Source organism: Palaemon carinicauda, chromosome 35, assembly GCF_036898095.1.
Source record: "Palaemon carinicauda isolate YSFRI2023 chromosome 35, ASM3689809v2, whole genome shotgun sequence".
NCBI lineage: Eukaryota > Metazoa > Arthropoda > Malacostraca > Decapoda > Palaemonidae > Palaemon > Palaemon carinicauda.
This window is the reverse complement of record NC_090759.1, coordinates 59,564,817-59,591,575: the sequence shown is the minus strand read 5'-3', so window position 1 is coordinate 59,591,575 and position 26,759 is coordinate 59,564,817. Positions and strand designations below refer to the sequence as shown.

Sequence of the window (26,759 nt, the reverse complement as noted above, 5' to 3'; positions counted from 1 at the left end):
AACGCTACCAAGGCATGTTGGGACTGCACCGATAGTAACGAGTAACAGCGCAAATTAACCATACGCTAGTTCTATTTAATTTATGAAATTAGATCGATGATTTAAAGAACGAACACCAAATGGACAAACGTTTCTTTAAAATTTTACATTAAAAGTTAAAAAACTTATATAAGTGGAATTCCTCCCATTCTTTGCATAAAACAAATAAAGAGAATTGCAAGACACACATGAAGATTACATCACACGACTGTGGCGTCATAGAGTTGCCTGAACGTATTTCCGTCATCAGGATTAAAAACTTCGCAACTAAAATATAGTGCACAAACAAAACCTCTGCATACAAACTGTGAGGATCAACCGACACTTTCGGTAACCCCACCTTGCATACATCACTCGCACAAACACGAAAATTAAGTTATCACTCATGATAAACAAAGTAAATAATAATAATAAAACACGATTGCCAAAACCCTAAATCAGTGTACTTCACCAAACGAAGTCCAAAAAAGCGAAGAAGGGAAAATGATTCGAAAAACTCTCAATGGTGGACCGACGATGTTTTCGATCCAGCCGGCAGAGATGAACTGAAGTCTTAGACATGGGAATGATTCCTTGGACCACCCTGTGACGGGTGTTACCACCTACCTCCCAACCACCACAAGGCGGTTGCCTCGTTTTGAAAAATTCTGCCGATTTAGAGATATCAGCTATATATATATAACTGCCAGGTAAGTACTATTCATAAAAACACATATTAAACAATCTCACCAACCATTCAAGTACAGTCACACCCCCTTCCTTCAACAGGATGGTTTTAGAAGAGGTAGGGTATGTATGGATCTGATTTTTACAGCTAAAAGATATGTGAGAAATGTATAGCAAAAGGCAAGGAAGTGTATGTTGCATTTATGAATCTGGAGAAAGCTCATGACAGAGTTGATAGGGAGGCAATGTGGAATGTGATGAGGTTATATGGAATTGATGGAAGGTTGTTGCAAACAGTGAAGAGTTTCTACATAGGCATTAAAGCATGTGTAAGGATAGGAAATTGAGTGAGTGATTTCCAGTGAGAGTGGGGCTGATACAAGGATGTGTGATGTTGCCATGGTTGTTAAATTTGTTTGTTGATGGAGTTGTGAGAGAGGTGAATGCTTGAGTGCTTGGTTGAGGATTGAAACTGATTAACAAGAGTGATCATGAGTGGGAGATAAATCAATTACTGTTTGTGGATGATACTGTATTAGTTGCAGACTCGGAAGAGAAGCTGGGCCAATCAGTGACAGAGTTTGGAAGGGTGTGTGAGAGAAGGAAGTTGAGAGTTAATGTGGGTAAGAGTAAGGTTATGAGATGCACAAGAAGGGAGGGAAGTAAATCAGTTTTAAGTACTTGGGATCTGTTGTTGCAGCAAATGGTGGAGTGGAAGCGGAAGCAGATGTACGTCAAGAGAGTGAATGAAGGATGTAAAGTGTTGGGGGCAGTGGAAGGAGTAGTGAAGAATAGAGGGTTAAGAATGAATGTAGAGAGAGTTTTGTATAAGAAAGTGATTGTACCAGCTTAGATGTATGAATGGGAGTTAAGGGGATTGAAAGTAACGAAGAGACAGAAACTGAATGTGTTTGAGATGAAGTGTATGAGGAATATAGGGTTAGGAATGAAGTAGTGAGGATGAGAACAGGTGTGAGAAATTATTTAGCAGCTAGAGAGGATATGAATGTGTTGAGGTGGTTTAGCCATGTAGAGAAAATGGAAAATGGCTGTCTACTGAAGAAGGTGATGAATGCAAGAGTTGATAGGAGAAGTACGAGAGGAAGGTCAAGGTTTGGGTGGATGAAAGGAGCAAAGAACGCTCTAGGTGATAGGAGGATAAATGTGAGAAAGACAAAAGTGTGTGCTAGAAATAGGAATGAATAGCGAGCGATTGTAACGCAATTCTGGTAGGCCCTGATGCTTCCTCCAGTCGCCTTGGTGACTGCTGAGGTAGCAACAGTAGAAGATTCAGCATATGAAGCTTCATTGTGGTGGATAACAGGGGAGGGTGGGCTGTGGCACCCTAGCAGCACCAGCCAAACTCGTCTGAATTCATCGACAGACTGGGAGGAGCAGAAAAGAAAAATCCCCTTTTGTCTTTTTTTATGTCGGCTACCCCCGAAAATTGGGAGAAGTGCCTTGGGAGATAGATAGATAAAAAATCCATCCAAGTTTGGCTCTGAACCAAAGCAAATGACAGGAAGCCTGAAGTATAACCTGAAGATTGTAATTTTTGAAAAGGGATTCAATCATATTACAATCTTATTCTTAAAGCACAGGGGCAATCCAGAGAATTTCCCTTTTAAGTAAAAACAGAAAGAAGAAAATTGAATAAATCCTAAAATAATTAATCACCATTTTATATACTGTACTGTACTGCTTTTTTATTAAATTCTTAAGTTTTCAAGAACAGTTCCTATCACAAAATAATGACTTGATATATTTACTTTAGGAGGTATAATAAGATACAGTACATACCTGCAAGCACACGCTTCAATACCTCTTTAAAGAGATTCTCAGCCTTAGCATATTCTTCCCTTTGATATGCTACATTTGCTAGGAGATCATATATATACGTTATTGCTTGATGGTTCTGTGTATCTTGTGCTGATTTCAAAGCAACATGCAAAAGCTGTTCTGCTTTATTTAGTTCCGCTCTCTGTTGATGAAGAAAACTCTTAATTAATACTGTATTCATATGATACATTATATTGCACATTACAACAAATCAGACATTTCCCAATTTAAAAAAAAAAAAAAAACAAAGAGAAAAAGATGTCCACAATAAGAAAACATTTGTTGAAGTGAAGATGAAAAAATCTTTTAACATAAAGACATACTGTACTGTATTCTATTATTGAAGGATGATGAGTTACTTATAAAAATAATTTAATATCACAAATTTTAAAGTAATATAAAAAATTTAAGTAATTTTTATTTTTCCTAACATACTTACCGAGAACTACTTTCTTAGGAGTTACCTGTAATCTCCTCTCTACCGACCAGAGTTTTGTGTAGTATACCCTAAAACCCGTTTTCTATGGAGGGCTATCTTGGGCGTAAGAGAACGTGCCCCGAGGGTAGCTTTTGCGCTAGGTCGAGGTCCGCCTGGGTCGTGAGCGTCAGTAAGTTCTTCGGATGTTGCACAATTCTCGCAAGGGCAGAGAGGCACTCGGGGAAGGAAGGGAGGGCCATTACCCGAAAGTAGTTCTCGGTAAGTATGTTAGGAAAAATAAAATTTACTTAAAATTTTTGATTTGTTCCAACACGAATACTTACCTCGAACTACTTTCTTAGGAGACTTACACTTTAGGAGGTGGGAGTGCCTTTCTGACCTTCAGACCCAGTAAGCGGAAGCCAAGAGGCTTAGGTAGAAACAAAACATACTAGGAAAACGGACGATAGGGTAACTACACAAAGAGCTCACGTTAGTGTCTAAGTACTCACCCTTTGAAAAACTTCTTCTGATGTTGAATCCAGTAACGCAGTTGCGGAGAACGTGTTATCCAATGGTTACAGGAGGGTTATCTCCGATAAGGATAGGGAAAAACGGGGAATAGGGTGAAAGGGAACGAACCTGTGTCTCCCGGTTTGCTATGCACGATTGAGCCTGGGGCTTTTACCGTTAAATCACTTGGAGCGCGGAGATGACTGTTCCAATGGAGAACCCGTCTAAGGACTTCCTCGAGTAGTCCTTGAGGTAATGGGCAGTAAAGGTTGACTGGTTAGACCAGGTACCTGCCCGAAGGATCTGACCCACTACCATGTTTTTCTCAAAGGCTAAGGACGTACTCAGACCCCTGATGTCATGGGGTTTGGGGACGCCTGGTAAGTCCAGAGCTTCTTCCTTGTAGGCCCTGGCAATAACCTGTCTCAACCAGAAGGAAATGGTATTCTTGGATACCTGTTTCTTAGTAACACCTGTGGAAACGAAGAGGCTCTTGATGCCTGGCTGGAGATGAGCCGTCCTTTCAAGGTATTTTCTAATGGCACGGACCGGGCATAACTTCAAATCCTCAGCATTCCCCGTCCTAGGGATAGCTGGTAGAGAGAAACCTTCGAATTTTGGATCCCAGACAGCTGGGTTCTGGGTCTTCGCCACAAAAGAAGGAACGAACTTGAAAGATATTTCTTTCCACCCCCTCGAATGAGAGACGTCATAAGACAGTCCATGGATCTCCCCTACTCTTTTAGTGGAAGCCAAGGCTAGCAAAAAGACTGTCTTGAGAGTGAGATCCCTGTCTACGATATCTTTCATTGGTTCGAAGGGGGGGCCACTTAACATCTTCAGGACCCTGGCTAAGTCCCACTGAGGCACCCTAACTGCTTGTGGGGGGCAGGACTGCTCGAAGCTCCTGACAAGCATCGAGATATGCCTAGAGGAACCCAGGTCGATGCCCTTCAGGAGGAAGACTTGACACAAGGCGGCCCGCACTCCTTTTATAGCTGGGATTGACATTCCCATTTTGTCCCTGAGATATACCAGAAAGTCCGCTATGTCTGGGACCGAGGCTTTGAGGGGTTTAATGTGTCTCGAAGCGCACCACTTCGTGAAAGAGGCCCACTTAGCTTGGTAGACCGCTGCTGACAACCTTCTCAGGTATAGCGACATCCTCTTAGCAGTAGCTGATGAATACCCCTCCTTCTTCAGGAGTCGCTCGATAGTTTCCAGGCGTGAAGACGTAGAGACTGTGGGTTGTCGTGAAATCTGAGAAAATGCGGTTGTTGTAGAAGGTCTGACCTGTCGGGGAGTGGCCATGGAGGTTGACTTGTCAAGTCTTTTAGGTCTGCGAACCACTCTCTCTCCGGCCACCAGGGCGCTACCAAAGTCATCCTTAAGTTCCGGGCAGTCCTTACTCTGTTGAGTACTTGCCTTATCATCGTGAAGGGGGGAAAAGCGTACACGTCTAGGTTGTCCCACCTGTGCTGAAAGGCATCCTCCAAGGCTGCCTTCGGGTCTGGGACAGGAGAACAATACACGGGAAGTTGCGCATTCAGTTTGGTTGCAAAGAGGTCCATCACCGGGGAACCCCAACGTTGGATGATGAGCCTGGCTACTTCTGGAAGGAGGGACCATTCTGTCCCTACTATTTGACCCATCCTGCTGAGACCATCGGCCAGCACGTTCTTTTTCCCGGGGATGAACCTTGCTAATAACACAACCTAGTTCGTTTCTGCCCAATCTAGTATCTCTAGGGCGAGATCGCACAATTCCCTTGATTTCAAACCTCCTTGTTTCTTTATGTACGCTACTACTGTGGCGTTGTCGCACATCAACGCCACAGTGTTTCCCCTTAGTAGATCGACGAAGTGTAGGCAAGCTTTCTGGACTGCCTTCAACTCTAGGACATTGATGCGTAGGTTCTTTTCCCCGTCCATCCAGGTTCCTCTCGCTGTCTCGTCGAGGAGATGGGCTCCCCATCCCTGGTTGGAGGCGTCTGTGAACAGAAGTAACTCGGGAGGGTCGTTCGCGAAGGGCATCCCCTTGAGCGAGTTCGATCGGCAATGCCACCATTCCAGGGAGGGCATTGTGTTTGGTAGGACTGGGATTAGTTCTTGTTGCGAGTCCAGTTGGCACTAGAGGTTCTTCAGGTTCCATTGGACGGCTCTGAGTCTGATTCTCCCCTGGGGAACCAGTTTTTCCAACGACACCAGATGCCCTATTAGTCTTTGCCAGCCCTTCGCTCTCCGGGGTTGCCCCAACAGGAACGGACGAAGGATCTCCCTCAGATTGCTTATTCTGTCTTCCGAAGGAAATACTTTTCCCAGAAGGGTATCTAGTGTCATCCCCAAATAGGTCATTCTGGTGGAGGGGGATAGGTTCGATTTTTCCGGGTTGATCACGATACCCAGATCCTTGCAAAACTGGAGAAGTTTCATCCCTTGCTCCTTCAAGACGTCCTTCGAGGAGGAAAGAAGCAACCAGTCGTCCAGGTACCGGATGAGGCGAATGCCTCGTTCGTGAGCCCACACTGAGACTGTCGTGAAGACTCTCGTGAATACCTGGGGCGCTGTTGACAATCCGAAGCAAAGGGTCTTGAATTGCAGGATCTGGGTACCCCATTTCACCCGGAGAAACTTTCGACTCGAGGGGTGGACCGGAATTTGGAAGTAAGCGTCCTTGAGGTCTATGGTCATCATGTAATCTTTCTCCCTCAAGGACAGCATGACTGACTTCGGAGTGTCCATTTTGAAGTTTGTCTTCCTTATGAATTTGTTGAGGGCCGACAGATCTATAACCGGCCTCCACCCCCCTGTCGCTTTTTCCACCAGGAACAGACGACTGTAGAAACCTGGACCTGGGTGTAGGATCTCCTCCATGGCGCCCTTCTCCAACATGGAGGACACCTCCTCTTGAAGGGCGGCTCTCTTCAACGGATCCTTGGGAACCAGCCACTCTGACCGGATGGCCGGTATTAGAGGGGGGGGGTTCTGCTAAGAACGGTAGCCTGTAGCCCTCCTTCAGTACGGACACTGTCCAGGGCTCTGCTCCGTGTGCTTTCCATGCTTGCCAATATAGTCTGAGGCATCCCCCAACCTGAGGCTTGGGCAGGAATAGGGGGCCTCCCACTCTATTTCCTCCTGGAGGAGCGGCCTGAACGGCCTCTCCTGGAGGAAGAATAACCTGTTCTAAAGGAGGCTGAAGCTTCCGGGGCTCCTCTACAGGGGGGCTGAGGCGCTGAGGCCCAGAAGGACGAAGGAGCTTCTCTCTTCGTCATGCTAAGAGAGGCCTGAGACGTCGCGGCACTATCTGAGACTGACCTCTTGTAAGGCGGTCTCCTTACCGGCGTAGGCCTGGGCGTGTTTAATTCTTTCCTTTTAGACACCTTCTCCATGATCGCCTCCAAGTCCTTTAAGGGGAACAAGGAGTCACCCCACAAGGGAATGCTCCTCATGGCCCTCGCCTCTCTGTCTGGGACCTTCCGGGACACCTTCGCCAGGATGGCGTCTCTCTTGCGAAGCACCCAATTCGCTGTCAGGGCGAGGGACTGGTAAGTCAGGAACTTAAGAGTCTTGCCCCCGGAGGTGATAAGCTCCCTCAGGAGGCTTTGCTGTTCCGGGTCTGTAGGGTCAAAAGCAGCTTGCACTCCTACTAATGTGGAAGCCCACCAGTCTAGCCAAGAGGAGACGTGTACTAGGTCCCTAGACATTTCCTCCATCATCGCAGCCTCCGATGGAGAAAAACAGACTGGGGCTGAAGAGGCTCTGTCCTCCGAGACGCCCTGCCCCAGGATGTCGAGAGAAGGTTCTACTTTGCAGGCTCCCGGCCGTCGTCCTTCTGGTACATAGACCTTGCTCTGCGTTTTGAGCCCCTGGAGCAACTTAGAAGAGCTCTGAGTCTTGGGGTCTTCGGCATTACCTGCCACCACTCTATCCACGTGCTCCTGTCCCAGGACGAGATCCCGTGCTACAGGAAGAGCCAGGGAGGTTTTCGGCTAGGCAGGAGCCTGCATCAACCGGATAAGGCTGGACCTCCAATAGTCCTCGTCGGTAGACGCCGATTCCTCGATCTTGTGATGTCTCCTGATTAGGCCAATTACTCTTCTATAGGCCGAGTCCTCCGTCGGGGAACCCTCTCTACCGTCGGCCGAAGCCTCGGCTTGAGCCCGGGGAGCCGGGTCACCGGGCACTCCCACCGGGCGTCTTGGTCCTGGCACCACAGGCACTCCCCTGCAGAGGTACTGGTCCTCCCCAGCAGAGGTCTCCGCACAAGGGGCGGGGGTTAGGACAGGCATCGCCGAACCGGCGAGGACTAGTGTCCGATCCAGTTCCCAGGAGGACGAGGACGCGGCTCCAGTGGGCTGACCCGACAGCGGGAACCGTTCCTTAAAGTCCGAGGGCCGCACCAGCTGGGCTGGTTCGGCCGGGCTGCCAGAAAGGAAGCGCGGTTCCCCCCGCTGGGCGGGGTGAACCGGAGGCTTCGCGGTCTTACGCCTGCCTGCCGAGTCCTTCTCGCGTTTCTCCCTGCGAGGGTCATAACTATGCTTAGAGGATGGTCTCCTTGGCGAGAACTCCCTGGACCGCCGGTCCGGGGAACACTGTATCTACGACTCACGGGGTACGAAAACCCAATCGCCATCGGGTGACCTACTCCTCCTGTGTTTCCTTTGAGGAGACCGGGAGCGCCTCCTGCTGTACCTGGAACGTGATCTTGAGCGGGAACGCCTGCTCCTGGACCGCTCCCTCCGACGCCGATGTCTCCTTCTGGCTTCTTCTCCCGACGAGAAAGACTCCTCCGAAGAGCCCGACGTAACTGTACCTACCGTACGGCGGGCGGGAGCGGGGACTGCGGGGGACTTCGCGACTCGTCGTGTACCCGAGGTAGAGGGTTGCAGGAAGGCTTCAGGAACTTCCGTGAGAGGGGTTGGGAACGAGGGTTGGTGCCCAACACTAGGGAACCAGGAATCCCGGCCCTCTTCCATCCGCATAGGGGGCCTACCTGGTGTCTTAGGAAGCTTCCAACCGAAGGCATCACTCCCTGCGGAACCTAACTTACCCTGGTTGTTGCCGCCTGCCGAAGAACCTGAAACACAGGCCCACGAAGGGGGCGAAGACACAGAAACAATATTGCTACACCACAAGGGGTCATTGGAGGAAACGTGCCCCCCAAGCACAAGGGCCGAGTCTCCAGAGCTCCCTGACACAGCACTACCGAGCTCCTCACTAGCCCGAGAAGGCCCCGAAACCCCCACTTCACATTCACCAGACTCCTGGGGAAGAACGCTCGGTTCTTTCCCCACGATGGACTTACCTCATCCCCTACTCTGGGTAGGGGAAGGAGAGACAGAAGCCCCGTCGGACCGTTCACTGGGCGACGGTAGCGGCGAAGAAACACTAGCTTTCCTGGGTGAACGCTTCGACGATTTCTTTTTCTTCGTGCTGTAACGCACCCACTGAATATCACTCCAACCAACACACTCGAGGCACGTATCCGAAGACGAACAAACTTTGCCCCTACAGGAAGAGCAAAGGGAGTGAGGGTCCACTTCAGGTTTGGAGAGGAACGCTCCACATGATTTTCCGGCTCTAGGCCCAGGACAACGGCGGATCTGCTCCATAACGCACAAACACAAGACACAGGAACGCAGGGAATCAAAGGAATACACTTGGGAAGCACAAGGAAGGGTAGTGAACACACAGGAACACAAGGGATCAGCACAAGTTACCACGCGGTAAACACGTGGGACACACGCGGCGCACACAAAGGGTCGAGAGAGACGAGAGCGACGTGGTGACACGTCGCGACCAGAGAACTTACTGACGCTCACGACCCAGGCGGACCTCGACCTAGCGCAAAAGCTACCCTCGGGGCACGTTCTCTTACGCCCGAGATAGCCCTCCATAGAAAACGGGTTTTAGGGTATACTACACAAAACTCTGGTCGGTAGAGAGGAGATTACAGGTAACTCCTAAGAAAGTAGTTCGAGGTAAGTATTCGTGTTGGAACAAATGTATCTTTCCAAGCTAAACAAACCTTAGTCCTCTAATAAGGAGATTGTTTCAGCATGAGCTGAAGACGGTTGTTAGAATTGCTTAACGAGTGGTTAAACTACTGGTAGAGGGTGCAGACAAGAGGCCTCGGACCCTCACCAGTATGAAAGCTTCAATTTTAACCTTTTGGCCCAGGACAGAGAGGAGTGGTTGAGGAGGGAAGTTAGATTAAAGGACTCAGGTTTGTATAGCTAGGAAAAGCACAAATTACTTTCAAAATTTGTGATATGTTCGTACAAGAGATACAAATCATAGTACTTTAATAGAGAGACCCACTGTCTTTCATAGGGATGAGAAGACTGATAGGACCTGGCCTGTACAAGGAAAAATGTACTCGGTCAAATGAAGAAACCCTTTCCCCAAAAGAGATATTAGTTTGGAATAATATACTGTACCAGTATGATGATCAATGGGTTGATATAGATTCCACCATCATCACCCTTATTTAGGGAGGATGGGGGGATACTTTTTTAGGCCCGCTTCACATGAGCGGTTTAGAAATCAATGTAGGTCAATGAGGTCCTTCACACGCTACGGAAAATATTCGTGCAGCGGAAAATATTTGTGCGGCAGAAAAACCGGACGGTAGTGATTTGCAAACTACTGTACATGCACTGTTAAATCGTGCGGCTAGAATACTTAAGAAGTTTATGGCACCCTTCAAACGAGAGGTTTTCCCGTGTGGTACCAGTGGTTCAGATGTTGCACAGAGTAGGCATTCATCTTCTGCTGCTATTTTTCAATGATTAATATGAATTGTCTTATTATTATTATTATTATTATTATTATTATTATTATTATTATTATTATTATTATTATTATTATACACTGTACTAGCAGAGGTACACTAAATGAAATAAGATCATGATTATACAAGTTTATGTTTTCTTCTTCTTAAATGTTACTCAAGATAAACTATATCCAATTGAGAGAGAGAGAGAGAGAGAGAGAGAGAGAGAGAGAGAGAGAGAGAGAGAGAGAGAGAGAGAGATATCAGTGTTTTGCAATGATCATGTCATGTTAAGAGAAATGAGGATGAGTGTTGCTGAAATAATATTGATTATCATAATTACTATTATCATCATTATTGGGTGGGTCCACCATTTATATAGTTGCTTTTTTTTAGCACTCTGTTTATTATATACACAAAGACCACTTTCTTCTTCACGTCCTCATTCTCGAACAAATATCGAAAGGCTAGTATTCAGTTCCCTGATGCAGACGAACCGCACAGAAAACAACCACTCGTGTGGAAACATGCTCTTTGGTATGCTGAAATCTGCCGCACGGTTTCAAACTACTCGTGTGGAGCAAGCCTTAGTGATAAAGAATGGAGCTTGGAAGTATAACTTACCAGCATCAGGTCCGATCCAGCACGGAGCAATTTGATTGCTTTGTCCCTGAACATGGAACAGGAAAGCAGAGAAGAGCCAGTCATTCTACCATTCATTCCAGATTTACATCTATATGTTACCATGGACAAGATGCTTCTTCTCCCATGTGGGAGCTGGGCTGGTTACACACCTACTGTACAGTAATCATAGTCATCCTTTTCTAGTGATACGGGCTCATAAACAGATGGTGGGGCAAGAAAGGGCTTTTGCTCCCTCTCAGCAGAAGAGCATTGGCTCCTTACCTCTGCATTCTACAATCACTGGTTTTCTTAATTCATTGTCCAATCCTTGTTGAGCATGGTCTGACACAGGGGAACTAGTTCTCTGGTGCTTGAGTACCTGTGACGTGCAAGAGATAGACAGCGCAACTCTTGGGAAGGAGGAATAAGGATACCATCTTGTTTTTTCCACTTAAGATGGAGGCCAAGATATGAACTGCAATACTTATCATCATATGACCTCTAATACTCATCAATATAATAGTTCTCATAATTCTGAAAAGAGCAGTTGTATTGTGATGAGGGTACTGGGGAGGACACCACTTGAAAATTATGAGTGATGGCGGATGCACGTTCAGTAGGGATACGTATGCGTTCCTTTGGCACACTAACACAGGCATGCAAACTACGTGGTGGTACATTCATGTGAGAATTCACCTGGATGCTTTCCAGTTGTTTCCTGCGGAAACACACACAGGGATCGTTTGTGGATTTGTAGACATGCTGTAACACTAGCACTAACACTAACACTACGGCAAAAAGATACTAAATTTCCATCTTCCTATTTAGGAATTCTGATTGCACATAAAAACTAACTCTTTCTTGGGAGAAATGTGCACTGCAGTTTTTGGGGTACCATGGAAGCTCACTATGTTCCTAGGAGAAGCCTGTTTTTCTTTCTCTCCCATAGAAGATCTGTTTGAAGGACCCTGATGAGTTACATCTTATGAAGCTCTTTGGGGGCAAAAAGTTCTAGTTATTCAAGACTTCTGAGGAGGTGTACGAGTAGTAACATTTTGAGCATTTATAGTTAGACACAGCGTACGCTTTGCAGTATACTGCAGTGACACTTTTCTTACCTTGACAGGGGAGACTTTCAAAATTAGAGAAAAATCACCCTGATACCTACATCCATAATTAACTACTCGTAACCTAACACTTGTCGGAGGGGGAAGGAGAACGAGTAGGGTTCTCAAACTCCATCAAGATTAGTGGTACTGAAACTGAAATGTCTTTGGTACGCAGTTTTGCTGATGTTAAAGGTTCATGATCACTCATGGCATTCTCTTCTTCGCTCAAGAAAGCAGGAGAAACCACATAACGAAAATACTGCAAAAATGACTGACCATCCTCCAATGAAATGGGAGTTCCTGAGAAATCTGATAACGATGGATCTGGACCTGAAAGAGAAGGCTTACGCTTCTTCTCTACTTTTGATGAGGAAGCTGTAGCTGGATAGCAGTCTCTCTTAGCCTTCTTACACCAGCTGTTATACCTCTCCCATTGAGAAGGTAACCATTTTTTACACACACTTCACCAGGGAAATTAAAGTCGCATCTCTTTCCTCTGCATAAGGCACACAAGGGATGAGGGTCAATTTCAATAAGGCCTATAAAGGCGCCACCTTTCGGCCATCACAAACTCTCATGAGCATAGGCGTTACACTCCTATTAGTCAGATCGTAACGATCATGTAATATAGCAAAGTACTTAGAGAGCACTGTTAGCAAGATGTCCAAACGTTGCTACAATCAAAGACTCTGTGATGCTTGCCTCACCCTCCAGAGGTGAGTAACAAGGTGCAACCGTACACTGTTACCATACCCACCAATTTTCTTCTATAGGTTTTAACTAAGCATGTCAAAATCTTATCCCTTTTAAATGACAACGGTTTGTATTTATGTAGGAACAACCATGCATTAAACATTTTTTTAATTAGTTTTAACAAAGGGCTTAAAAGATGGCATTATATTCTATAGTGAGGTTAGGTAACTGATTATTATTATTATTACTATTATTATCATTATTATTATTATTACTTGCTAAGCTACAAACCTAGTTGGAAAAGCAGGATGCTAAGGGGCCAGGGACTCCAACATGGAAAATAGCCCAGTGAGGAAAGGAAACAAGGAAAAATAAAATATTTTCAGAACAGTATCATAAAAATAAATATTTCCTATATAAACTATAAACACTTTAACAAAACAAGAGGAAAAGAAATAAGATAGAATAGTGTGCCCAAGTGTACCCTCAAGAGAACTCTAACCCAAGACAGTGGAAGACCATGGTACAGAGGCTATGGCATTACCCAAGACTTAGAGAACAATGGTTTGATTTTGGAGTGTCCTTCTCTTAGAAGAGCTGCTTACCATAGCTAGAGTCTCTTCTACCCTTATCAAGAGGAAAGTGGCCACAGAAAAATTAGAGTGAAGTAGTTACCTCCTTGGGTGAAAAAGAATTGTTTGGTGATCTCAAGTGTTGTCAGGTGTATGAGGACAGAGGAGAATATGTAAAGAATCGGCCAGACTATTCAATGTATGTGTAGGTAAAGGGAAAATTAACTGTAACCAGAGAGAAGGATCCAATGTAGTACTGTCTGGCCAGTCAAAGGACCCAAGATCTCTCTAGAGGTAGCATCTCAACGGATGGCTGGTGCCCTGGTCAACCTAGGCTAAGAAACTAAACAAAACTTAAATTTACAATTCAACCAATTTAGTAAATCTTCAAACCAAGTAGCCATTCTTTCTGAAAGCGATCACCATTTATCAGCTCTTATTCAGAACTAAATGAAATAATTGTGAGGCATATGCTGTATAGTCTAGAAACAGCCGTCTCTGAATACCTTGAGAAAAAAGCCAAATCAGAACCTACCTTAAAAACATAATACAGTAAGATTCGTAAAATTCCAGGCAAGCTACCACAGTGAACATTCAGAACCCTTACTGAAGGAACACTATGCAATTATGGCCCCTATACCCGATTATAGAAGTTAGGTTAGTGTAAATAACAGGGCAAACAAACCAGACTTATTGCTTACAAGAGAAAGCTTGGAGGCCTCTCAGAATAACATAAGTAAACTAAGTTAAAACTCAAAAGGTTTGTCACTAGAGTGGTTGATAGGCAATTATTGGTGTGTCATATTATCAACTCCATAAAAAACAAATATACTCTCTCTGTGATTCCCCTTGAACTAAAAATTACTTTCCGTCGATGAGCAACAAAATGCAGTTGTTCTGTTTACAATGTAGAACCTTTACTGCTTAGGCAATGTATACTCTCAATTTCTAAAAACACTATCATTATCATCACTATTACTTGCTAAGCTACAACCCTAGTTGGAAAAGCAGGATGCCATAAGTCCAGGGGCCCCAACAGGGAAAATAGCCCAGTGAGGATAGGAAACAAGGAAAAATGTTATTTTCATTAGTAAAATAAATTTTTGAATATACTTACCCGATGATCATGTAGCTGTCAACTCCGTTGCCCGACAGAAATCTACGGTCGGGATACGCCAGCGATCGCTTATACAGGTGGGGGTGTACTCACCAGCGCCATCTGTGGTCAGGTACTCCAGTACTTCTTGTCAACAAGACCTCAATTTTCTCCTCGGTCCACTGGTTCTCTATGGGGAGGAAGGGCGGGTCATTTAAATCCTGATCATCGGGTAAGTATATTCAAAAATTTATTTTACTAATGAAAATAACATTTTTCAATATTAATCTTACCCGATGATCATGTAGCTGATTCACACCCAGGGTGGTGGGTGGAGACCAGTATACATGTTAACAAAGAAGCTAAGTATCCCGTATTTCATTTTTATTAGTTATTCAAAATAACAATAAAAAATAAATAAGTACCTGGTAAGGAAGTCGACTTGAACCATTACTCTGCCTTTAATAAGTACGTCTTCCTTACTGAGCGTAGCGGTCCTCTTAGGATGCTGAACGACTCTTAGGTGGCTGAAGTATAAAGGGCTGCAACCCATACTAAAGGACCTCATCACAACCTCTAACCTAGGCGCTTCTCAAGAAAGAATTGACCACCCGCCAAATCAACCAGGATGCGGAAGGCTTCTTAGCCGACCGTACAACCCAAAAACAACAATAAAAGCAATCAAGAGAAAGGTTAAAAAGGTTATGGGATTATGGGAATGTAGTGGCTGAGCCCTCACCTACTACTGCACTCGCTGCTACGAATGGTCCCAGGGTGTAGCAGTTCTCGTAAAGAGACTGGACATCTTTGAGATAGAATGATGCGAACACTGACTTGCTTCTCCAATAGGTTGCATCCATAACACTCTGCAGAGAACGGTTCTGTTTGAAGGCCACTGAAGTAGCCACAGCTCTCACTTCATGTGTCCTTACCTTCAGTAAAGCAAGGTCTTCTTCCTTCATATGAGAATGAGCTTCTCTAATCAGAAGCCTGATGTAGTAAGAAACTGCGTTCTTAGACATTGGTAGCGAAGGCTTCTTAACAGCACACCATAAGGCTTCTGATTGTCCTCGTAAAGGTTTTGACCTTTTCAGATAGTACCTAAGAGCTCTGACTGGGCAAAGTACTCTCTCCAGTTCGTTACCCACCAAGTTGGATAGGCTAGGGATCTCGAACGATTTAGGCCAAGGACGTGAAGGAAGCTCGTTTTTAGCCAAAAAACCGAGCTGCAAGGAACATGTAGCCGTTTCTGATGTGAAACCTATGTTCCTGCTGAAGGCGTGGATCTCACTTACTCTTTTAGCTGTTGCTAGGCATACTAGGAAAAGTTTTTAATTTGAGGTCCTTGAAAGAGGCTGATTGGAGCGGTTCAAATCTAGATGACATCAGGAACCTTAGGACCACGTCTAGATTCCAGCCTGGAGTGGACAACCGACGTTCCTTAGAGGTCTCAAAAGACCTAAGGATGTCCTGCAGATCTTTGTTGGAGGAAAGATCCAAGCCTCTGTGGCGGAAAACCGCTGCCAACATACTTCTATAACCCTTGATCGTAGGAGCTGATAGGGATCTAACGTTCCTTAGATGTAACAGGAAGTCAGCAATCTGGGTTACAGTGGTACTGGTTGAGGAAACTGCATTGGCCTTGCACCAGGTTCTGAAGACTTCCCATTTAGATTGATAGACTCTGAGAGTGGATGTCCTCCTAGCTCTAGCAATCGCTCTGGCTGCCTCCTTCGAAAAGCCTCTAGCTCTTGAGAGTCTTTCGATAGTCTGAAGGCAGTCAGACGAAGAGCGTGGAGGCTTGGGTGTACCTTCTTTACGTGAGGTTGACGCAGAAGGTCCACTCTTAGAGGAAGAGTCCTGGGAACGTCGACCAGCCATTGCAGTACCTCTGTGAACCATTCTCTCGCGGGCCAGAGGGGAGCAACCAACGTCAGCCGTGTCCCTTTGTGAGAGGCAAATTTCTGAAGTACCCTGCTGACAATCTTGAACGGCGGGAATGCATACAGGTCGAGATGGGACCAATCCAGCAGAAAAGCATCAACGTGAACTGCTGCCGGGTCTGGAATCGGAGAACAATACAATGGGAGCCTCTTGGTCATCGAGGTAGCGAACAGATCTATGATTGGCTGACCCCACAGGGACCAAAGTCTGCTGCAAACATTCTTGTGAAGGGTCCACTCTGTGGGGATGACCTGACCCTTCCGGCTGAGGCGATCTGCCATGACATTCATATCGCCCTGAATGAACCTCGTTACCAGCGTGAGCCTTCGATCTTTTGACCAAATGAGGAGGTCCCTTGCGATCTCGAACAACTTCCTCGAATGAGTCCCCCCCTGCTTGGAGATGTAAGCCAAGGCTGTGGTGTTGTCGGAGTTCACCTCCACCACCTTGTTTAGCTGGAGGGACTTGAAGTTCATTAAGGCCAGATGAACCGCCAACAACTCCTTGCAATTGATGTGGAGTGTTCTTTGTTCCCGATTCCATGTTCCCGAGCATTCCTGTCCGTCCAATGTCGCACCCCAGCCCGAGTCTGATGCGTCCGAGAAGAGATGGTGGTCGGGGGTCTGAACAGCTAACGAAAGACCTTCCTTGAGAAGAATGCTGTTCTTCCACCACGTTAGAGTAGACCTCATCTCTTCGGAAACAGGAATTGAGACCGTCTCTAGCGTCATGTCCTTGATCCAGTGAGCAGCCAGATGATACTGAAGGGGGCGGAGGTGGAGTCTCCCTAACCCGATGAACAGGGCCAGCGATGAAAGTGTCCCTGTTAGACTCATCCACTGCCTTACTGAGCATCGGCTCCTTCTCAGCATGCTCAGGATGCACTCTAGGGCTTGGTTGATCCTTGGGGCCGACGGAAAAGCCCGAAAAGCTCGACTCTGAATCTCCATACCCAGGTAAACAATGGTCTGGGATGGGACGAGCTGGGACTTCTCTAAATTGACCAGGAGGGCCAGTTCCTTGGTCAGATCCATAGTCCATCTGAGATTCTCCAGACAGCGACGACTTGTGGGAGCTCTTAAAAGCCAGTCTAAATAGAGGGAGGCTCTGATGTCTGCCAAGTGAAGGAATTTCGCAATATTCCTCATCAGTCGCGTAAACACAAGAGGTGCCGTGCTTAGGCCAAAACACAGGGCTTGGAACTGGTACACAACCTTTCCATAGACGAATCTCAGGAAAGGTTGGGAGTCTGGGTGAATGGGGACGTGAAAGTATGCGTCTTTCAGGTCTAACGAGACCATCCAGTCCTCCTGCCTGACCGCTGCTAGGACCGACTTCGTCGTCTCCATAGTGAACGTCTGCTTGGTGACATAAGCATTGAGCGCACTGACGTCCAGCACCGGTCTCCAACCTCCTGTCTTCTTGGCTACCAGGAAGAGACGGTTGTAAAAGCCCGGGGATTGATGGTCCCGGACTATGACCACTGCCTCCTTGTGTAGCAAGAGCGACACCTCTTGTTGCAACGCTAGCCTCTTGTCCTTCTCCTTGTAGTTGGGAGAGAGGTTGATGGGAGATGTAGCTAGAGGGGGATTGCGGCAGAACGGAATTCTGTATCCCTCCCTCAGCCACTTCACAGACTGAGCGTCTGCACCTCTGCTCTCCCAAGCTTGCCAGAAGGTCTTGAGTCTGGCTCCTACAGCTGTCTGGAGAGGAGGGAAGTCAAAACTTGCCTCTTGTGGACTTGGAACCCTTCTTGGACTTGTCACGGTTACTGTCTGCACGGGTACCTCCTCTGCTGGAGGTTCTGCCACGAAAGGGTGGGATGAACCTGGAAGCAGGAGTATCAACTGCTAGAGGGCGGTAAGGTTTAGTCACGGAAGGTGAGGTCTTAGCCTTACGTGCAGAAGAAGCCATGAGGTCATGCATATCTTTCTGGAGAAGAGAGGCAGTCATCCCCTTAATTAATTCCTCCGGAAACAGACACTTGGACAGAGGAGCAAAAAGTAACTCTGACCTCTGGCAAGGGGTGATACCAGCAGATAAGAAGGAGCACAGATGTTCCCTTTTCTTGAGGACCCCTGATACATAAGAAGCCGCAAGCTCGCCAGACCCATCCCGTATTGCCTTGTCCATGCTGGACATGATCAGCATGGCTGAGTCCTTGTCAGAAGGGGCAGTCTTCCTGCTTAAGGCTCCCAGACACCAATCGAGGAAGTTGAATATCTCGAAGGCACGAAAGACTCCCCTTAACAAGTGATCAAGATCTGTAGAGGACCAGCAGATCTTCGAACGTCTCATAGCCAACCTGCGGGGAGAGTCAACCAGACTTGAGAAGTCGGCCTGGGCAGAGGCAGGAACCCCCAAGCCAGGTTCCTCTCCCGTGGCATACCAGACGCCCGACTTAGAAGCCAGCTTGGGAGGAGGAAACACAAAAGAGGACCTTCCCAGTTGCTTCTTGGACTGCAATCAATCCCCCATAACCCTCAAAGCTCTCCTTGAAGATCTGGCAAGAACAAGCTTGGTGAAGGCAGGCGCAGTAGACTGCATGCCCAGAGCAAACTCGGAGGGAGGAGAACGAGGGGTTGCAGACACAAAGTGTTCAGGGTACAACTCTCTGAACAAAGCAAGGACTTTGCGGAAGTCTAAGGAGGGTGGCGAAGACTTGTGTCCTTCAACATCAGAAAGAGGATCATCAAGATGAACAGCTTCATCCTCAGAAGCCTCCTCACCCGACAGTTGAGTTGTAAGAGGCAAAGGCAGAGCAGCAAGCTGAACGGCTGAATCCTGCAGAACGGGTGCATGCGTACCTGCGGATCCATCATCATGCCTCTGCTGGACAGACTGTGAGCTGGCAACAACAAAAGCAGAGGGCCGGTGTGAGGGAGGGTCTGCGGTGGGCTGAGGAGCAAACGGTGTGGTATGCAGAGCATGCTGTGAGGCATGCGGCTCATGCTGCATGGCATGCGGCTCATGCTGCATGGGATGCGGCTCATGCTGCATGGTATGCGGCTCATGCTGCATGGCATGCGGCTCATGCTGCATGGGATGAGGCTCATGCTGCATGGTATGAGGCTCATGCTGCATGGAATGCGGCTCATACTGTAAGATCTGCAGAGCATGCTGCATGGGCTGAGGACAGCGCAACTGTGGAGGAGCTCTCACAGGAGGAGGGATGATAACCTTCTCTGCCTGATAATCCTGCATAAAAGCCGCAAGCTGAGACTGCATAGTCTGCAGCATGGACCACTTAGGGTCTACTGTGGTTGGAGCAGAGGCCTGTTGAGGGACCACTCTACCTCTCTTGGGAGGTGTGCAGTCATCCGATGACTGCGGCGAGTCCGAACTGACTCAGTGGCTACACCTGGGCCGTTGGACTAGCTCTGAAGGGACTTTACGCTTAAGCGGTCGTGAGACCTTAGTCCACCGTTTCCTCCTGGAAACCTCTTCCACAGACGAGGAATGTAAGGGCTCATTCGTCTGGGAGTGGAAGGGACGATCCTTAGCAGATACGTCCGCAACCACTGAGGATACATCTGTGCGCCGATCAAGGCCTGCCGAACCCTTTGGTCCTTCGACATTGCTTCTACCCTGGGCTTGGGAGCTTGCAAGAGGTCCCGGACTGGGCGGACGACTGGCACGCACAGATGTATCCTCATGCGCAACACTGACACTGACACTATGCACAGCACTTGCACTAACACTTCCCACTGCACTCTTCGCTTTCAACTCTCTGACATCCGCCAAGAGCTGATTGCGGTCACTAACCAACGACTCCACCTTATCACCGAGAGCCTGAATGGCACGCAACATATCAGCCATTGCAGGCTGAGCACTCGTAGCAGGTTCTGGGGTCACCACCACAGGGGAAGGAAAAGGTTGAGGGGCATGGGGAGAGGAAATATCCAAAGAGCGAGAAGAACTCCTCCTATCTCTCTCCTTCTCTAACCTACGAGTATATCTGAGGAATTCATTAAAATCGAATTCCGAAAGCCCAGCACATTCCCCACATCGATCTTCCAATTGACAGGATTTTCCCCTACAATTGGAACATACGGTGTGAGGATCAACAGAGGCCTTCGGAAGACGCCTATTACAAGTCCTAACACTACATCGCCTATATTTAGGAACTTGGGAAGTGTCAGACATCTTGAATTCTAGAAGTAGTCAAAGGGGGAATTCCAAAGTAAAGCAAAGATCGTTAACCAATGAATCAAATTAATACCAAAAGCTTGCTAAGCTAAGGCTAAAGCTTCCTGTACAGCGAAGGCTAAATTTCAGAGCAAATACTTCACCAAATTGTGAACAAAAGACTCCAAAATCAACAGCGTATCCATGTAGGTCTTGCCGGTGGCACGACAGAGGAAAAATTGAGGTCTTGTTGACAAGAAGTACTGGAGTACCTGATCACAGATGGCACTGGTGAGTACACCCCCACCTGTATAAGCGATCGCTGGCGTATCCCGACCGTAGATTTCTGTCGGGCAACGGAGTTGACAGCTACATGATCATCGGGTAAGATTAATATTGAAAAATAAAATATTTTAAGGACAGTAACATTATAATGAATATTTCCTATATAAATTATAAAAACTTTAAGAAAACAAGAGGAAGAGAAATTAGATAGAATAGTGTGCCCGAGTGTACCCTCAAGCAAGAGAACTCTAAACCAAGACAGTGGAAGAACATGGTACAGAGGCTATGGCACTACCCAAGATTAGAGAACAATGGTTTGATTTTGGAGTGTCCTTCTTGAAAGCTGCTTACCATAGCTAAAGAGTCTCTTCTACCCTTACCAAGAGGAAAGTAGCCACTGAACAATTACAGTGCAGAAGAATTGTTTGGTAATCTCAGTGTTGTCAAGTGTATGAGAATAGAGGAGAATCTGTAAAGAATAGGCCAGACTATTCGGTGTAAGTGTAGGCAAAGGGAAAGAACCGTAACCAGAGAGAAAGATCCACTGTAGTACTGTATGAACAGTCAAAGGACCCCATAACTCTCTAGCGGTAGTATCTCAACGGCGGCTGGTGTCCTGGCCAACCAACTACCTACATAATTCCTGAGAGGACCCATAAGACATTATATTCGTCACAACGGTTATTTAAAACACTATTTCTACTGTGTAGAAGTGCAAGCCAATCAAGTACTGAAGTTAAGCTAACTAAAAATGCAATAACACTTATCGCAATCTGGAAGGGGAGATACACATCTTAATCAAAAACTACGATGGAGAAAAGTGATTTGGAGAGACTTTTAACGTGCTACTTACCATTAATAGCTAGATTGTTTCATTACTGTGCTAGGTGCACATATCTTTTGAAAGGAAAGAAATGGAAAAGTTTTTGATAAATTTTTAGGGGTAAATGTCAATAAACCAAGCTTTTGGAGAAGCAATATGAACATCGAAGGGGGGTTCATAGAAATAATTATTTTTCTATAAATCAACCAAACTGATGTGCTGTATGGAAGATAGTGGGGGAGGGGGCTAAAAATAGCAACAGGGGCATGTGTAGTGAAATTGGTTTAGCTAAAAAATGGGTACGAATTACATAATTTTATGCAGTAAATTCTTCTAATGTACACAAAATCTGCACTAAAAACTGATACTGATGAAATACTGAATACAATAAAAGGGAATAAGGATAATACAGAACAAGGAATGAAATAAGACAGCGGACTGAAATGATCAGAGAAAATTTGTGAATAACAGAAATGAAACTATAAAAGGAAATGAAATAAGAAAAGAGAAGAATGGGAGAAATTTCTTAGCCCTTAGCCAACATTCCCTTTACTTATAACATGTTTGGGAGGCATAAATTAACAGCAGCCTATACAACAGAGTGATAATATAATGGTGCGTGGTTTAAATGTTTTGCCAGGTGTTTCTCGGTTTAGCAGCTATGTGCGAGTGAATTTCAGCGTATATTTTTATAATGGTATCAATAGTTCAACAGAGAATAGTCGAATCAGTGATTGTGAGTATTAATAAAATACCAGAAAAAAAGTAATAGCAGGTTGACCAGGGCACCAGCTACCCGTTGAGATACTACCGCTTGAGAGTTATGGGGTCCTTTGACTGGCTAGATAGTACTACATTGGATCCTTTCCTCTGGCTACGGTTCTTTTTCCCTTCGCCTACACATACACCGAATAGTCTGGCCTATTTTTTACATATTCTCCTCTGTCCTCTTACACCTGACATCACTAAGAATACCAAACAATTCTTCTTCACCCAAGGGGTTAACTACTACACTGTAATTATTCAGTGGCCACTTTCCTCTCGGTAAGGGTAGAAGAGACTCTTTGGCTATGGTAAGTAGCTCTTCTAAGAGAAGGACACTCCAAAATCAAACCATTATTCTCTAGTCTTGGGTAGTGCCATAGCCTCTGTACCATGGCCTTCCACTGTCTTGGGTTAGAGTTCTCTTGCTTGAGGGTTAACTTGGGCACACTAATCTACCTTATTTCTCTTCCTCTTGTTCTGTTAAAGTTTTTATAGTTGATATAGGAAATATTTATTTTAATTTTGTTACTGTCCTTAAAATATTTTATTTTTCCTTGTTTCCTTTCCTCACTGGGCTATTTTCCCTGTTGGGGACCATGGGCTTACAGCATCCTGCTTTTCCAACTAGGGTTGTAGCTTGGCAAGTAATATGATAATAATAATAATAATAATAATAATAATAATAATAATAATACATAATGAAAGATGGCTATACTGTATGTACTAATTTGTTAAAGAGTACAGCATGTATACAAAAAGAGGTTTGTACAAGGATGTAAAGTACATGATAAACCAAACATAAGACATTTTCAAAGTTTTCAGCTTCTATAATTAAAAAAAACAATTTCTCAAAACAATATGTTCTGTACTATAGTAAAGAATAATCTTACCTGTATAGCCAAAACACCTCTTTTGATTATCATTATCAGCTCCGATTCCAGACTCTTCTCTTCTTCCTCATCCTTTTTGCTTTGGAATAGTGCAAGAGCAAAAAACGGGTAGAAATACAGCATCTTATTCTTGTTAGAATTAGCTTTCTGTTCTCTGCTATCCAATTTATGCTTTAGATAATTTTGATTTCCACAAATCATAAGAAAAGAAGACCTGAGTATTATATTTGATGTATTAAATGGCATGAAAGGGCTATATACATTGTTCACGCTTTTTGCCCAATAAACTATTCTTGGAGGGTTTATTCCAGGATTGTACCTCTTGGCATTAAAAGAAATACTTTCAGATGCTTTTGAGAAAAGTTTTCTGGTCTTTGAAATATTTTCGTAAAGAGTCACTGCAAACTTCATCATCTTTCTATTATTTGGATAAAACGGGAGTACAATACACTAATCAATTATATTGTAATGATTATGCAAAGCAGATATCAAGAATATACTTTCATATCTTAAATAAAAAATCAACAAAGCAACACATACTAATCAAGTTCTTATATCTTTAGGCACTGTAGAGTCATCAAGTATAGGCAGTACTTCTCTTAAGCTAATAAACATTGACGAAGCATCTGGCTTTAAACCATTTTCTTGACACAAATCACGAACATTTTTTGAAACTAAAATGCTTTGCCAACCACACTCCCTAGCACCTAGGTAGTCGCAATGAATATCATCACCTATATGAAGGGCTTCTGATGGTTTTATCTTATTCCCTGCTAGCTCCAATGCCTTGTTAAATATCTTAGGGTCAGGCTTTGCACAATTCAAACTATATGAGGTGAGAACAAAATCAAAATAATGTTTAATTCCTAACTGAATCAAGATGCTATCAAGACGTTCATCAAAGTTGGATACTGCACCAATTTTCAAAGATTTGCTCTGCAGCCGGGTCAAAAGAGGAATGCTTCCATCTATCAACTCATAAGCACCCCCATGAGAAAAATGTTTATTCAAGTGATAGCCGACTTTTTTTAATGTATCGTCATCTGCTGGGCAGTCGGCTTTCCGGAATGTATCTGCAACAACGTTTAACCACCAATTCTGCCACCCTATAGAAGAAGCTCCATAGAATGGGACTTCTTTCTCATGTTTCTTGAAAATTATCCTGAAATTGAAAAATAATTTTCATTAAATATGCAATAACATAAAAATTATCAAAACTAAGTATTTTACTGTACATACCTTCTACAACTTAAAAATATAACAAACCAAATTAATAGAAAAAAGTTTAGTTGGTTTGACAATACTTCTGACTGACTGACTAATTACGGGGCTTAAACTTTTTAACAAAATTGGGCTTTCAATCTGTTGGGGAGTCTATCTATTCACAAATGAAAAGGTTATTACAATTACAGATTTGATGGCAGAAGGAAGGCGGCATATGAAAAGTTTTTTTTTTTTTATCTCTGAAGCCTTAGTTTTTCCAACATATTCATGACAAATATGACAAATTCGAAGATAATTTGTATTTTTCCTAACCATACAAACCTTAGCTATTTACAAAGGGTATTACTTTTAGCGCAGCTGAAATGACGAGCCAATAGTTTTTAACGAGGGTTAATTACCCCCGCGCTAGTTAGCGGGGGGTGGGGAAGGGTAGCTTGCTACCCCTCCCCCCTCCACACACCGGTGACTTGCTTCACTTCACTTAGAGGTAGGACTTGACTTGGGGGTCAGGGATGGCGGGCACATATGTGTAAATAGCTAAGGTTTGTATGGTTAGGAAAAATACAAATTATCTTCGAATTTGTCATTTGTTCTGTAACCGAAATACAAACCACGCTATTTACAAAGGGTGACTTACCCCTTAGGAAGGGTGGAAAGTCCCCAGCCTTACTGACTTCGGCTTGCCCGGGGGTTCGATCCCTCAGTGAGCAGCACTAGAGAGAGGGAGCCCCTGTACCTCACAGGTTCCTAGCATCGCTAGGAACGAGTGGCCTACATAAGTAGTGTGAGGAGGAGAGTGTGACTCGTCCTATGAAGTTGACCTTGAGACCTTCAGATAGGAATTCTAGGATAGGACGTTCCCCATATCACCTCGTCAGGGTATGGGAGACGCAACAGTATCAAGCTTAATACTAGGAGCACAAAGAAGTATGGGTTACCTGCAGAGGTCGAGGTCAGCTATGCGAGGACCAGGCTGCTGCTTCCCCAAGAGAGGGGACAATGAAGAAAGAAGTAAGGGTCAGACATACTCTTTCATTCACACAGACTAAGACCGGGTAACAACGCCCTCAACCTACTGCTACTTGTCCAAAAAGGAGCCTGAGGTTAGACCAGCTGTTGTGCAGCCACCACAGGGCCGATAGAGAACGTATCGAGGCTCCTGTGGGTCACGTCTTGCAGGTAGTGGGCTGTGAAGGTCGTTTGACGCTTCCAGACCCCAGCTTGAAGTACCTGCGTCACAGAGAAGTTTCTCTTGAAGGCCAGGGATGTAGCAATACCCTGACATCGTGGGCCCGAGGGCGACGTGACGGAGGAGGGTCAGGATTCAGGGCATGGTGGATAACCCTTCGAATCCAAGCAGAGATGGTGTTCCTGGTGACCCTCCTCTTTGTCCAGCCTGTGCTCACAAACAAAGCTCGCACATGAGGACGGACTGCAGCCGTTCTCTTCAAGTAGTACCTCAGACACCTCACTGGGCATAGTAGCAGCTGGTCTGGGTCGTTTGTTACAGAACGGAGACTCGCGATCCTGAGAGAGTCGAACCGAGGATCCGGCACTCCAGGATTCTGAGTCTTGGCCACAAACTCAGGGACGAACCTGAACGTTACCTCCCCCCATCCCCTTGAATGGGCGATGTCGTACGAGAGACCATGAAGTTCACTAACTCGCTTGGCCGAGGCCAAGGCGAGTAGGAAAGCCGTCTTCCAAGACAGGTGGCGATCGGAGGCCTGGCGTAATGGCTCGAAGGGAGGTCTCTTGAGAGACCTGAGGACTCGAACCACGTTCCAAGGAGGGGGTCTCACTTCCGACTGGGGGCAGGTAAGCTCATAGCTACGTATGAGTAAAGAGAGTTCTAGCGATGAAGAAATATCCACGCGCTTCAATCTCAAGGCCAAGCTTAAGGCTGAGCGATAGCCTTTCACTGCCGAGACAGAAAGGCGCATTTCTTCTCGCAGATACACAAGGAAGTCCGCTATTGCTGGAATAGTGGCATCGAGTGGAGAGATACCCCTTCCACGACACCAACCACAAAAGACTCTCCACTTCGCTTGGTAGACTCCCTCAGAGGACCTTCGCAGGTGCCGAGACATTCTCTCCACAACCTGTTGCGAAAAGCCTCTCTCCACGAGGAGACGCTGGATAGTCTCCAGGCGTGAAGCCGAAGCGAGGCTACGGCCCTGTGAGGGACACCGGTGTGGGGTTGTCTGAGAAGCTCGTGTTGTGGAGGAAGCTCCCTTGGGAATTCCGTCAGGAGTTGCAGAAGGTCCGGAAACCATTCCGCGTGATGCCATAGCGGAGCTACTAGAGTCAAGGAACAGTTGACCGATAGTCTGGTCCTGTTGAGCACCCTTCTCATC

At 45.7% G+C, this 26,759-nt stretch overlaps 2 protein-coding genes across 2 annotated transcripts in view; both read right to left on the bottom strand.

Annotated features, from left to right (window-relative positions):
- The window catches only part of LOC137627781 (tetratricopeptide repeat protein 19, mitochondrial-like), a 44,458-nt gene extending 20,619 nt beyond the window's left edge, over positions 1–23,839 (bottom strand). The window contains exons 1-3 of the mRNA XM_068359101.1: positions 23,719–23,839; positions 23,179–23,596; positions 2,506–2,686 (exon numbers count right to left, since the gene is read on the bottom strand). Coding sequence (XP_068215202.1) covers positions 2,506–2,686; positions 23,179–23,592 — 595 coding nt within the window. The 5' untranslated portion in view covers positions 23,593–23,596; positions 23,719–23,839. The remainder of the gene's footprint in view (positions 1–2,505; positions 2,687–23,178; positions 23,597–23,718) is intronic.
- The window catches only part of LOC137627782 (rhythmically expressed gene 2 protein-like), an 86,392-nt gene continuing 83,213 nt past the window's right edge, over positions 23,581–26,759 (bottom strand). The window contains exon 4 of the mRNA XM_068359102.1: positions 23,581–24,340. Within this exon, the coding sequence (XP_068215203.1) occupies positions 23,722–24,340 (619 nt within the window). The 3' untranslated portion in view covers positions 23,581–23,721. The remainder of the gene's footprint in view (positions 24,341–26,759) is intronic.